Below are 14,224 nucleotides of genomic sequence, written 5' to 3' on the forward strand. Positions count from 1 at the left end.
GTGTGAGTGGTTTATGCTTAGTACACACGCGCATGCGCACACATACATATATACAGTAGCCAACCTTCAAGTAGTCGGAAATATTTAACTACCAAGTTAACTGGCAATGTCAATATGGGGCTATAGAATAGTTCATCTGACAAGTAACATATTCCTTCTTTGACGGTGGAACGAATTCCAAGAAAAATGAAGGTAGTGGAATCGCTAGCTGCAGGATGATAAACAATCGCACGCATTCGCTTACAGCCAAGAAAACCTGTTAGTTCGTTAAAGAGCTGAGATCTGTTGTCCCCAGTCTGTGCGATAGTAGCAGGCATGCCATAATGTGCTATCTAATGTTGAACGAGAGCCTTAACATTAGACTCCTCCAGAAATTTCGGTCAACGCAGGTTAATAAGTGCATACAATTCAGGAGAGAGAGTAGTTCCACAATATTGATGAACAAGAGCTAAAAATGTGCAACAAGTGTCGAGGTGCTCAGAGGTATTTTAAGGTAGCGATGAATCTTAGCCTTCTGACGTGCGACGAAATTCCTGGCTCATATCTGGCTGTTTTTGTTGATACAACCAAACAAAATTGATAGATATCAACTTCTGGGTGAAGATGGCACTAGGGTGCGATAAATTGTGCAAAACATTAAAAAAATAAAACAACAAACAAACAAACAAAAGAAAAAAAAAAACACGACATCTATGATTCTGAGTATGTTTATGACTGGCAGATGTGTCGCACCAAATATGTCCCGGAGAAGAAGGTAAAGGAATAAGCCGAAATTTTAAAGAATTTCATAGTGTGAGAAATTCATCCTTTACTTGATCTGTAGCGAGCTATTGCTGATCGATGGGTGCAGAAGAGTGCGGTGCATTAAAAAAGAAGTCGAAATGAGCATCAGCCGCAGAGTTGTCCGAATCCTTAATGCAGCGAATATCGGACGTCAATTGTGATATGTAGATGCATTGGTGTATTTCTCTAGATGAATAGTGACCAGGCTTGTGGTTGAAAGCATGGAGACTTTTGATCAGAGTAGATACAGAACACAAAAATATCTTCCGACATGTACTGGAAATATTTGATACTGCGATAGGCAATTGACAGTTCTCTCCCAATGTATTGAGTTTTGTTTCAACCAGGCTAAGACGCTTTGAGAAGAAAGTATTTGTTAAATACTGTTGGTACATTATTAAGGAACGTCACCAGCACCGTCGTCTGACGCATCGACTAAACAATATGACGTGTCGGGGTTTGGATGGACTGTCGTGAGGATTGCTTGCTCACTCTTGTTATGGTGGTGTAGCGAACTCTAGTGAACTTCCTCTCTCTATTATACATACGAACGTAGCAGGTAACAGCTAACCTTTGGGCGCTGTTTCGGACTCCGTTGTATCTACCACTCTTATTGGTTGGTATTAGCACAATTTGTCTCTTACTCTATCGCGCGCCAACATGCAACCTAACAAATCGCAGCCTCCAAATAAATCACGTGAGAAGTCTGTTCTAAATTCCATTTGAGCCTTCCGTTAGCTATAAAAACTCATCTCCTTCTAGTCTCGGGGTCTGTTGGTTCCAGACCCTCTAAGGTCTGACCACTGACTACATTACAGCGACCTCCATCTTCGTCGCCACCATAATGTCTCTCACCAACGTCATCAACAACATCTCTACACAACACCGACAACACTGTACAGGTTCTAACATATCGCTATTCGTGAGCTTCCTCACCAAGGTTAACAGCAAACATACAACCCATGCTGATGCATGTAGATATATGAATAAATGTCCATCAACCACTTCCATTTATCATTCAGCTTGTGTATATATATACGTGTGGCCGGCATTAAAGACATTTAAAGTTACCACCTTGTTCCATGTATTTCTTTATACCGTGTTCCTATCAAATGATATTACAGCCTTCTGAGCAGAGTTACATTAGATGGAATACAACCTATCCAACTATAGTGGTCTAGCTTGCTACGTGTAATAGTTGTATACAATTCAGAAGAGAGTGGTTCCATAATATTGCTAAACAAGGGCTATAAACGTGCATCAAATGTCGAGGTGCTCACAATGCAACTCACGAACTTTTAACTTTCAACAGATTTATTTACTGATAATATAACCGCCGACTGGAAGGAGAGAACTAGACTGTGTCTTGTAGAACGCTAGCTGTGGTACATTGTGTGTGGGTGTCCGACGTTGTCTCTTATTCGAGGTGATCTGTCCGAGTGCCCTACATGGTCTGGTCTTAGTGGTTTGCCTTCTGTGAGTGCCCAAGGTGATTTACGCGAATGTCCGAGGCCGTCAGATTTTAACGATCTGCCTAGGCTGTATGGCTGAGTTAAGCGCAAAAAAAGTTTTTATAGGGTGAAAGAGGCGAATTTTTGATCATCCGAAGAGTCATATCATGTCACAGTTTTACGCTGATTTATCGATTTATAGATCAATTTCGAGCACTAGCGTAGCTAGAGGAGGACGGAGGGGGCGGTCCTCCCCGGGCGGCACTCTTATGGGGGTGCCACTATTTCTAGGTTTTTTGTAAGCAATATGTATTTTTTGTGAGGGCCTGGGGGAGAAAAGTTGAAGGGCCATCCCGGGTGGCACACATTCTAGCTACACTAATGATTGCATGAAACTGTGGTAGCTTCCTCGTGATCCCTTACTGAATATCTTGCAGTTAGGGTTCAAATCCTTACAGGACCAACACAAAATCTTTGGCTTAGACATTCTTAATTTTAAGAAAAACAGCAGGTTGTGAGTACAACCAAAAGTGATGAGCTCGTTATTTCAAGTTTTATCGTGAAAGATGCTTGTGAAGGGTTGAAGTTCTGCACAGAGACAATTAAAAGTCCTTTAATTTCTGCAAAGAAGGAAAGTTCGAAGCAGACTTGATTATTATCATCGGCTGCGCGAATTTCATGTTCATCGATGAAATGTCCCAGAAAAGAAAAGAAATAAACAAGTACCCTTTTCCCTGCCAAATACTTAAGTTAATAACCAACAGATCATATAAGCATAAACGAATGGTAAACCACAAATTACAGAAGTGATAAACTGTTAGGACATCATGTTGCATTTCTCAAACCAAATTGTATTCGAAGAAGCTCAAAGAAACCTAAAAGGGTTGTGATTGATTGCAGTTTTAATAGGTATTTAATTGTAAACATGGACAGGACTAATTTCAGAAAATATCTTAGCACCATGACGAGACGAAGAGAAGTTCTGTAAATGGGGTTTAAAGTATTTACTGGGTATATAGTATAGGAACGTTAGTGATTGAATCAACCAGTCTGTTGTGGTTGACATCCGTTAAAAAGCTGAATTTTTTTAAAACCCAGCCCCTAGAAGTGGAGTTGGCAATTTAGCTACGACAAAAACTCATTTAAAATTTTGTTGAAGACTGAAATCAAGTGTAGCAGATTTCTTGCAGTGAGTGGAGATTGGCGAATGGGTTATAGCTTGTAGAAGAATAGGTGTACATTTCTTGTTACCTGATACCAGAGCAGGTAGTAGAGCGTTTAGCTGTGCTGCAGTGCTTACAAGAAAACAAATGCTAGTAAGCTCGGTGAGTGATAGAAAAGAGGAGATGAGGTGTACACGTTCCAAATAAAATTGCTGTGGTTAATCCTTGGAAGAACCGATAAATGCTGCGGCGCGACGTCCTCTGTGCACTCAAGGTCTGCAACTGTACCGTAAATGCTTTTATGCAGAAGTCATTGACCTTAAATTGAGCTCGAGTGGCTACCATTTTAATGTTGGGGGAAGAAAAGAAAAGGAAAAAGATGCTAGTAGAAGCAAAAAGGAAGACTTAGGATGCCTGACGTCGAATCACCAGTAAAACGTAGATGGAGTAAGAAAAAGTGAAAGAATCAAGTTATTGATGTTTGACCATAAACTGGCACGCTGGGGAATATCGAAATCGCTGTTCAGAGCTCAAGCGTAAATTATTCCCTACGTCGGTATGGTCACCAGAATAAACGTTTAACTTTTAACGGAAAGTGAGGTTGAACTTTCAAAGCCATATCTCCTAAAGTTGGTGATGAAATACAAATTATAAAATGTCCTTACGAGTCCAGAAGAGACTAAAGAGGACAGAAGGCAACTTTTTCTTAAGGGTATCAATGATATACAACCCAATGAGGTCGCATGCATCAGCGATGTCGTAGGCCCTCATTGCTACATCAATTATTAAGTATTATTATTATTATTATTATTATTATTATTATTAATTGTCTTTGCACAGCTTCTAACGCTGGAGATGTATTACAGTACCAGCTGTTCACTACAAGTGAACTAAGGTAACACCCCTTATTTTTCGAGTACCATCCGGAGTATTCAAGTGGTTCCAAGCCGTGCTGTTTTCTGCAAGTGCTCTACCCTTATTGCAGCCCCTATTTGTTCCATGTACTTCTCAAGATTTTTACTCACTGTTCCCAGGGCTCCGACATTTATTAGTATTACTACCACCTTTTTCATCGACCGCAACTACTTAAAGCTCCCACGCCAACTTGTCATATCTATCGACTTTTCTTTCTTCCTTATTGCATGCCTTGTTGTCAACTGGGCATGCTATATCTATGGTCCAGCATCGTTTGCTTTCTTCCTCAATTAACACTATGTCTGGCTTCCGATTCACTATCTCATGGTCACACTGAATCATAAAACCCCATAGGATATTTGCACTATCATTTTCGATGATGCCTTCGGAGTTATGTTCGTATTATTATTTACATATATATGTATGTATATCTATCTATCTATCTATCTATCTATCTATCTATCTATCTATCTATCTATCTATCTATGTTCATACTATACACACAGATACACACACACACACATACACACGCATGTATTAAAAGTGGGGAAGGCCGGTTTATGGGATTACCCTGGGTTTCCTGTCCATAAAGGGTTCAACTTTATGGCATATCGTTAGACCCCAAAACTTGTTGGCCTAAGATCTCTTCAAATATCTGAATATTTTGAAGGGGTCTTAGGCCAACAAGTTTTGCTGTCTGACGATACGCCATAAAGCTAAACCCTTTAGGGACGGGAAACCCAGGATGATCCCATAAACCGGCCTTCCATACTTTTAATATATACTGCTCTACATCTTAGAGTGTGTTTCTCCGGATTTATGTTTTCTACAAACGATATATATATATATTTACATAAATATTCATACTACATATATTTATATATTTACACACATACATATTGAGTATGAACACATGATGCTGACATTTTAAACTTCGGCCAAAGCGTAGTCGGATCTAATGTTTCATTGAGTCAGGTCATATGAAACAAAATCGGGCGAAAGTAAAGAATACGTACATTCGGTGTTTAAGGTTTGGGGTTAGAATTAGGGTTAAGGTTAGGGCTTTTGTTACGCCGAAAACGGGTGGTGTACGTATTCTTTAGCTCCGCCCAAAATAGATTCTAGCATAGTTTGAAATCAGAATATGAAGGGATGTTATTAATTAATGCCCTATGAATTTTATCTAAGTCTCTGCAGGTTTTGATATCGAACTGCCTTTTATGTGTGCAAATATTAACGTGCATATACACACACATACTTGCTAATATGTATTTACTTATATTTGAATAATTCTTCTTTTTTTCTTTCTCTATATTTATAATTATTATCTATTTTATTTTGAAAAATAAAAATTTATAAATAATTAAATGAATAATAAAGATTAGCGGTATATATTTTTTTTTATCTCTAACGAAACGATCTTTGTAACTTTTAAATCTTTTAATCACGTTACTTTACATTCTTTTCCTTTTTAATACTCCTTTCTTTTTTTTTTTTTTTAAATTTGTTTATTTCGGTCTTGAGACGACACTTTACCAACCCTCTTCCGGTTTGAAACTTGATCTCCTGAGTGTAATTGTTATCGGTTTATACTGGTTACCGGGCGACCGTCCATATATAACCTGATTGTTTAGATGTTATTTTAGTCAGTTGATTTGAGGTTCACCCGATTGTCAACATGAAATCTCTTCTATTCATTACCATTTGCCTGGCGTTCGCCAGTTGCCATGCTCTTCAAAGGTAAGCTATTTTAAAAATTATTTTTCCATGTTACAATTTAGATTGGTGACAGCCTTGTCGCCAATATTTATTATTATAAACCAAGTATTTATTATTGTAAACCACTTTCTCATTACCAATGTATGGTGCACTGAATTATGTTGTGCCGCACTTCTAACAACTGTTAAATTCTACCCTGAAACCCTGGGTTATTATTTGTTATTATTATAATTATAATAATAATTATTATTATTATCTTTTTTCTACCTTTTATGCTAGATGCAGTTGAAAATAATAGTTTCGTTAGGCATTTGAGCTCAAAGGGCGGCCTGACAAATCAAGTACACAATTTTTTCTGTTGTGACCGAGAACATCAACTCTATTCCTTTATTATTTTATGTTGGATAGTGTTAAAGATTGAGATCAAAGCATATCAAACTTCGGTCACACAATCTTACGGGCACTTTTGAGTCATTCATTAAATATCCATCCTAATTCTTCGTCTAATATAAATGTGAATGGCTGACGTTACTATAAAGATAATTGTGCAGCTGATTTATTACAAATAACAAAGAAAATATTCTGATAAGAAACTTTGTTACTAGGATTATACTTACAAGATACATGCGTATATGTATTTATATTACAATAACGGTACCTACATAAACAAATACATTTCAGACGTGATATTTATTTCTCTTAGTTGACTTTCTTTGTTGCTTTAAATAAATAATTACTAATTATTTCTGAAAGACTTATTAAAATTGAACAAAGAAACCTGCTGGATTCATAGAATTGAAATCACATCACAGGTTTCACGGAAAACCGCATAAAATAAATAAACAGGTTTAACTAATTATATGAAATAATAAATTTGTTAAAACTCGCAACAGATTTAGTTATTTTGACACTATTTTGAGAAAGTCATCTTTGTGTACAAAATCTCATACACCTATATTGTTTTTTGTTCAGGTGGTTTGAAATATTTTGTGTACATTATCAGTAGGGTAACAACATATTTTGTGATACACAAAATATGATATACAAATTTTGTATTCGTCATATCTGTAATTAATAAATATTAAGGACATTGGGGGTAACTACGTTATCGCTTGCTACTAGAAATAAGTCAGTAGCCTCTGATGACACCATACCGTTTTTAAGAGACACATCATTCATGCTTTAAAAGCATACGGTTTGAACGAACGAGATTTTTGGTAGATCTGTTGACCTAGGGTTAAACAACAAATTAAGGATGCCTAAGTGTTTTGATGCATTCAAATTGTTTATTCGTTCTTGCATGAATTTGATCTAATTCCACTTTTACTGGTTGAGGGTTGGTTGGCTTCCTTTGTATGGATGCGAAAATGATTATTGAACTATTTCATTGTAAGGTGTTATTGTTCGAAGATTTAAGACTTTCCAATTTTTTTTGTCAAGGCTGCAGAATGTTGAAGAAAAATACTTTTTGTTACGTAATTTCTCTCGTTTCTTCTTTTTTTTTCCCTAATGGCTGCAACGATTGTGAAACTACGTAAATAAATCGGCGTATTCTATGTTGTCCGTTGATGTAACCTAGAAATATCGATTTTTTATGTACATACAACCTGAGATGTATATGAGATCGTGTGATGTTCATGTTTTCTCGAGGCCGCGAGTAAAACTTAAAAGGAGGTAGAAATAAGGAGCGAACGGATCTCTGATTCGCATGACAGGAGATTAAACTGTTTGTAAGAAGATTTACTCCCACATCAATAGTGTTTGTAATATCTAACTGAAGCGAAAAGTAGTAGATTACCAGTACCACGATGCGCCAAGGCCAATTTCGGTCTTTTTGCTGCATTGATGTCATTGAAGATAAAATGTGGTCGCATAGCGATTTGACCTTCCATGAATTAATTTGTCACACGCACAGATTCTGTGTCTTTGGATAGAATGGATTTGGATGACATATTCCAAGCGCCTCTGTCGTAACTGGATGCTTTGAATCTTATTACCCAATAAACGAAACAATGTATTTTGGTTTAAGTTTTATGTTGTTGAAGACAAGTGAAGTCTAACGTTGTCTCGTTTTTTTGTGATTGTTATCAAAGAATTTTTAAATAGCTTAATATTTTTAATGAAAAAATATTTGGCCATGATCCAAATGACAATTCTGCAAGTCAAAATGAAGGATAACCCTGGCCATCTTTCGTTTTGACTTGCAGAAATGTCATTGTTGTTGGTTAATTTACGTAAAAAATTTTCTACTTCAGTTTTAAAGTGAAGGGTATCTGTACGTATATGTGAAGTGTGTGTGTGTGTGTGTGTGTGTGAGAGAATGAAGGGAGTGTGTTGTCATGTATATGTATATACCAAATATTTTTCATACTCTATTTAATAATGTGTGGGTTTTTTTTTACTTAGGATATGCGTGTATGCACGCAATTGATACCATGAGAGAGTGTTTTCTTCTATTGCCTCAAATCAGATGAGTGAAGGAAGGCATCTGGTCTTAAAATACTGCATCAACATGTAATCAAAGAAAAAGAACGTAAAAATAAAGATATACACAGTGGAAGTCGCTTATTGTGATCACTTTGAAACAAAACTTTTTGACCACGATAACCGGTTGATGATATTACACAGGATTATATGCCGCTTCCACTATCAATATCTTCATTTAACGTCCATCTTCCATACTAGTATGAGTTTAGGTCTGCATCGTGCTCTACTGTCTACTTTGACAGTTTCTATGGTTGGTTGCCCTTAACATACAGTATTGGGGTCTTTTTTTTTTTTTTTTGTGGCACCAACACTAGTAAGATTGCCATGCAGCTCACAAAACTAAGCTTCCCCGTAACTGAATGGGGCTACTGTAGAGAGGGAGGTAACTCCATGCTAGATGAGAGGCTGGAGTATGAAACAAGGGGCTGGAACGGGTTTCTTGCTGTAGAAGAGCCCTACGGCTGTTTGCATTGTAGAAGAGTGGGTAAGCGTAACCAGGTAAAGCTGGAAAGAAAGATAAAATTGTGGTGATGAGGTGTGAAGGTGGACTCTCAAGTTATATATATTTGTTATTTATGTCTATTTTTCATTGCTAGCATGGATTAGGTGAATATATTATTGAGGTGATGTTTCACAGCCAGATGCCCTTCCTGTGAATAACCCTTACCTGTTTTCAAGTAAGGGATGACTTACTAATGTCTTTGAAGTTGAAAAGCAAATGGACAGAGAAGTGACATCACCTTGTAGCTTTCAGTTTTCATAGAATGAAAATGTAAATACATAGACATTCCTACACACAATGAGCTTCTTTCAGTTTCTATCTACCAAATTCATTCACAAGGCTTTGGTGGGCCCAGTTGAAGACACTTGTTCAAAGTGCTACACAGTAAAAGTTGAACCTGAAACGATGTGGTTAACTGCACTTATAGATATATACAGCATAGATCATGATGTTAAATGAGGATTTTATACAATACATACACACTGTGTGTGTGTGTGTGTGCATGTCTTTGTAAAATGACAATTGGATGTGGCCTAATATGAGGGATGCTACAGATTAATTTTAGTAGACAGCATGAAATCTTTCCAGAAGCAAGGCAATATTCAGCAGAACCACCAAACACCAGAGATGATATTGTCGGAATTATTTGGACTTTGGAGTAGCTAACTTCCCTATAGTATTTCAGCTTACCTCAACACTCAGAGTTCAAATACTGCTCCAGTATTTTGTGAGTGAAGTTTGATATATGGAAACTATGTGTTTATACCAGTCTAAAATAAACAAGGCTACAGTACAGTGGCTGAAGCCATTAAAAGAGTCACTACTTCATCTGAATTATGCTAAATCATTGATATTTATAATGACAAGATTTGTTGGCTTTTTAGATTTGTAAACCTTGTTTGTCATTATTTAGTCCCAGCTCAACAATTATTGAGCAGATTTAATGATCAGTAGCATTCCAGCTGTTATAGAAGTATAAGTGAAGGGAAATTTGACTAGCATGTCAGGTAACCATAAAGTTTTACTTGGCTCATTATATCCATTACTATTATAGATTAGTTACAAAGTAGTGTATAAAATGGTTATTTTATTTCATGAATTTCATTCTATTCATTCTTCCCCTTTTTAATATCAAGTTTATGAAAATTTCATTAAATAATTACATCAATAAAGCTAGGAACAAAGCTTCTGTGTGTGACCGTGGTGGAGTGGCTGGACTGATTTTTATGGCATTTTCAATTGTCTTTCATGAACTGAATGACAGGGTGATGAAAACAATTTTCAAAATAATTTCTAAAAAATTCTTTCCAAATTGACAAATTAGCTCCTGCTGCCATGAGTTAGCTGAAGGCAGGTTAGCACATAAGTGTTGCTCAACTGAATTCATATACATTTCTAACCTTAAATCTTTCACCAAATAGCCATCACTTTAACCTTTTTCAAAAAAAAAAAAAAAATCTCAAACTTATGACTAATATTTGTTGCCAAAAATTTATATAATGATCTACAACTACCTCATTTTAATTGTAGTATTGCAATGCTATTGCTAAGCTGGTTTCTTTTCAGTATTATAGTCATTATTAGTCCAGTATATAGTTTTACTGTTTTAATCTTTATTTGTAATGTAGTTGACCACCCCCCTTCTCCCATATTCTGTGCCTATCCTGCCTGTAAACTTTTCCAGTATTTGGCAGCATATAAGATGTAAATTTTTCAATGAATGTCACAAAGAAATCAACTGGGGTCCTCCAATATGCAAAATTGGGTCTTCAGATTTCTTTTGTTTAATGCAATGCTTATTTATTCTCATTGATTTGAATTAGTCATGCATTACCTTGTAGCTGTGATATTTCAATGACATGATTGTTTATTTTTAGAATAGTATTGTAGTGTAAGTGTGAAAGGCTGGATCTGGCCAGTTTGAGGATAAAACAAGTAGATTATTTTGGCCAGATAATAACGGTTTAAAAGCTAAGAGGGTTTTCCTGAATATGCACTGTTGAAATTGGAGTATGTCAAATGACTGTGTGTCTTTTATGCCATCAATTATGGTACATGTTTTATTGATTGATAATATAAGGTGTTATGTCTCATTAGATATGCCTAAATTATGATTTTTAAAAGACTTAAGGCATACACTACAATATTTTTTGACTTAAGAGCTACTACTGGGTCCTTTTAATTACTGATAAAAAATATAGACTTTAACCCTTTTAATTCCAACTCATCTGTGATCCTTACTGAAGTGTTCATACTTAAATTAATATCTTGATCAAAATCACATAAAATGAATGATGAGATATGATTTCAGTTGGGTCGACATCATCAAATTATTTAGAAACTGTTCAGTTATGGGCATCGTACTAAACCTTTTTTAAATTTTGATTACACTGAAAAGGGGGATAGTTTGTGCATTAGAAATAAGCCATAAAGGCTTAAAAAGCAATTAAATCTGTATGAAGGGATGTTTGTTTGCTTTTTAAAGAATTTTCAGATGTGAAACCTCTTACTTGATAACCATTAGTTGTCTCACTATTGATAGTGAGTCACACATTTCAGTAAACAAGCATACCATGATTGAAAGCAATCAAGTTTCAAGACTGAAGCAATAGTGGATGTTATTCTGAACAACCTAGTTTAGCAATTAGGGAAGAATTGGTAAATATGATTGTTGATATTATCACTAATGTCTAGAACAGGTTCGGTACAATTCTGACCTTGGAAAAAGAATGGTGTGTTTGAACTTAGTCAGTATGTACCTTACTAATGTGATATAGCTGAGAAATATTTTGATTTTTAGCTAATATTGTGTTTGAGGGGTAGAGAAAATTGTCCATACTCTTGGTTTTGGTATCTAGAGAAAGAGAGGAGGATAGGTTAACAAATTGAGAATATTTGTGAAGTAATTAGACTGGAACTAGACAGTTGAGAAACATAAAAGGTAATTTTATCATTTACAATTGAGTCTGGGCATAATGGTAAATAAGGTTATGGCAATCAGTTGATAGTGTTTTTACAGGTGCATTCTTGTCTCTCAGTTGACTGACGAATATTTTCCATTAACTTAAAATGGAGAAGGATTGTAGATAATTGAATTAGAATTTTGTTTTCTATTGATTTGTCTGAAATTTCTGTGGTTAATATAAATATATTACTGTTAAATTTTAATATAAAATCAGATAGGGAATTATATTTTACTACTATTATCACCCAATTTCATTTGGGTCTACTCGGGCTACATTTTAAAGATGAATAATTTTGCCCTCGAGGCCATGCCTTTCAATTGAGCAAACTCAAAGTTGTCATGCAAATTTCGCAGCACTTTTAACATAGGTGTGCAAATTTTCAGGTCAATCCAACTACATTTACTAACACTTTTGCCTGCACAACTGCTTGTGAGACAACATCCACCCTTTTCACAAATGTATAGATTTCTTTTTAAAATGTAATTGGAAAAAATACATCCTGATTAATATACAATTGAATTGTTACACAATCAGTACTTTATGTATTTATAAAATAGCATGTTATCCTGTATCCATTTTACTTTTCATAAGAAACAACTTTTCCTTTTAAAGATTAGTGTTTGAATAAAAAATTTAAAGTGAAAATTATACTGTAAAATACGGAAGTTTCTCCCTACAAAAATTATTCAAGTAACATTGTATCTATAGAATGAGAGTTGAATGAAAACTCCAAATCAAAAATTTACTAACCTTTTGTTCTTAGAAACAGAATTGCTTCTACCAGATCCTATTTCATAGAGAAGCCCTTAATTCTGGTTTGGTTATTTTGAAATATTGCGGAGATGTACTTGCATAGCAAGTGACCTGATCTGAGATCGTGTGCTGGAACGAAAACAATTGCAGCGTGGAAAGTGTTTATAAGCCCATTAAAATAACACACAAAAGTTGTTAGTTTCACTTCAACATTTAAATTGAATTTGTCAAAATATTTTCATCGCTTTGAGACTGTGACCTGTTCACTGACAAAATGAGATGCAGCACAGAATTTTGTCAGTGAACAGGTCACGGTCTCAAAGCAACGAAAATATTTTGACAAATTAAATTTAAATGTTGAAGTGAATCTAATGGTTTTTGTGTGTTATTTTAAATGGCTTATAAACACCTTCCACGCTGCAATTATTTTGAAATAAGTATCTGTGAAATTGGAAATTTTAGTGCATTGCATTAGATTTTGCATTGAGTCAAAGTTAGTAAAACTGTACCATGTACATCTAACCCAATCAACTCTAGATCTGTTCTGCTATTCAAAATAACCTTGAAACATCTTCTTGTTGGGAATATAGCAACTTAGTCTTCTGCAGCAGCACAAAGAATTACTACACCTGTCAAATTGAAATAGTGATCTCTAAACTCTAGTTAGGAACAAGAACCAACTAAAACCCTCAAAATCATTAAAATGCTATCCAACAATTTGACAATCTCTTATGGTAACATAACATAACCAGAGCTGTGGAGTCGGGGCAATTATTGATAATTGCTGCTGATGCAAATTTGAGAACCTTATATCTTGCATCAGATATGAATTTGTCAAGGAGAAGAGACCATTGGCGTAATGTAGGAAAGCTCATCTGTTACTATAGAGACTGAACAGGTAGTTGGTTGATGAGAATGAAAAATGAGTTAGACTTGTATTGCAGTATTTCTAATATTCTCTACTTAACATTTTAACTTCTAATTTAGTCTGTCAAGTTGACATTGTATGTCATTTACTTTTAGCTCTTGCATTTCTGTCCCTCTACTTTTATTGTTCATATTTCACTGTCAAATAATATTACAATTGAAACACATCTTATGATTCTCCAGTGACATGAGGAAAATAGTTTGCAGTAATGTACGATGTAAAAATAGGATTTCAGCTGATGGTGTTGTTTTGAAAATCATAACTATTATTTATTTACCCCCCCCCCTCAAAAAAACTTTTGCTTTACCTTGTTTTGTTTATATTTTAATGACTTCTATTGTTATGCCAACAGTATATGTTTAGCCATAGCCAGAACTGGTTTTCACTTTTTATTGGAGTCATTTCAGGCCATTTGTATCATTTCTGCTCTTAAAAACCCCCAATTTCCTTATTAATTTATAGCCTTCAGTTAAAGTGAGAAATTCATTGATGTCTATCATTTAAAAACTATCAGGCGCAGGAGTGGCTGTGGTAAGAAACTTGCTTACTAACCACAT

At 35.3% G+C, this 14,224-nt stretch overlaps 1 protein-coding gene across 2 annotated transcripts in view; it reads left to right on the top strand.

Annotated features, from left to right (window-relative positions):
* Positions 1-5,893: 5,893 nt before the first annotated feature.
* Positions 5,894-14,224, top strand: part of LOC106870172 (lysosomal aspartic protease) — a 24,486-nt gene continuing 16,155 nt past the window's right edge. For both annotated transcript variants that reach the window (XM_014916170.2, XM_014916169.2), the window contains exon 1: positions 5,894-6,052. In XM_014916170.2, the coding sequence (XP_014771656.1) occupies positions 5,991-6,052 (62 nt within the window). In that variant the 5' untranslated portion in view covers positions 5,894-5,990. The remainder of the gene's footprint in view (positions 6,053-14,224) is intronic.

This window comes from Octopus bimaculoides, chromosome 5 (assembly GCF_001194135.2).
Source record: "Octopus bimaculoides isolate UCB-OBI-ISO-001 chromosome 5, ASM119413v2, whole genome shotgun sequence".
NCBI classification, from domain to species: domain Eukaryota; kingdom Metazoa; phylum Mollusca; class Cephalopoda; order Octopoda; family Octopodidae; genus Octopus; species Octopus bimaculoides.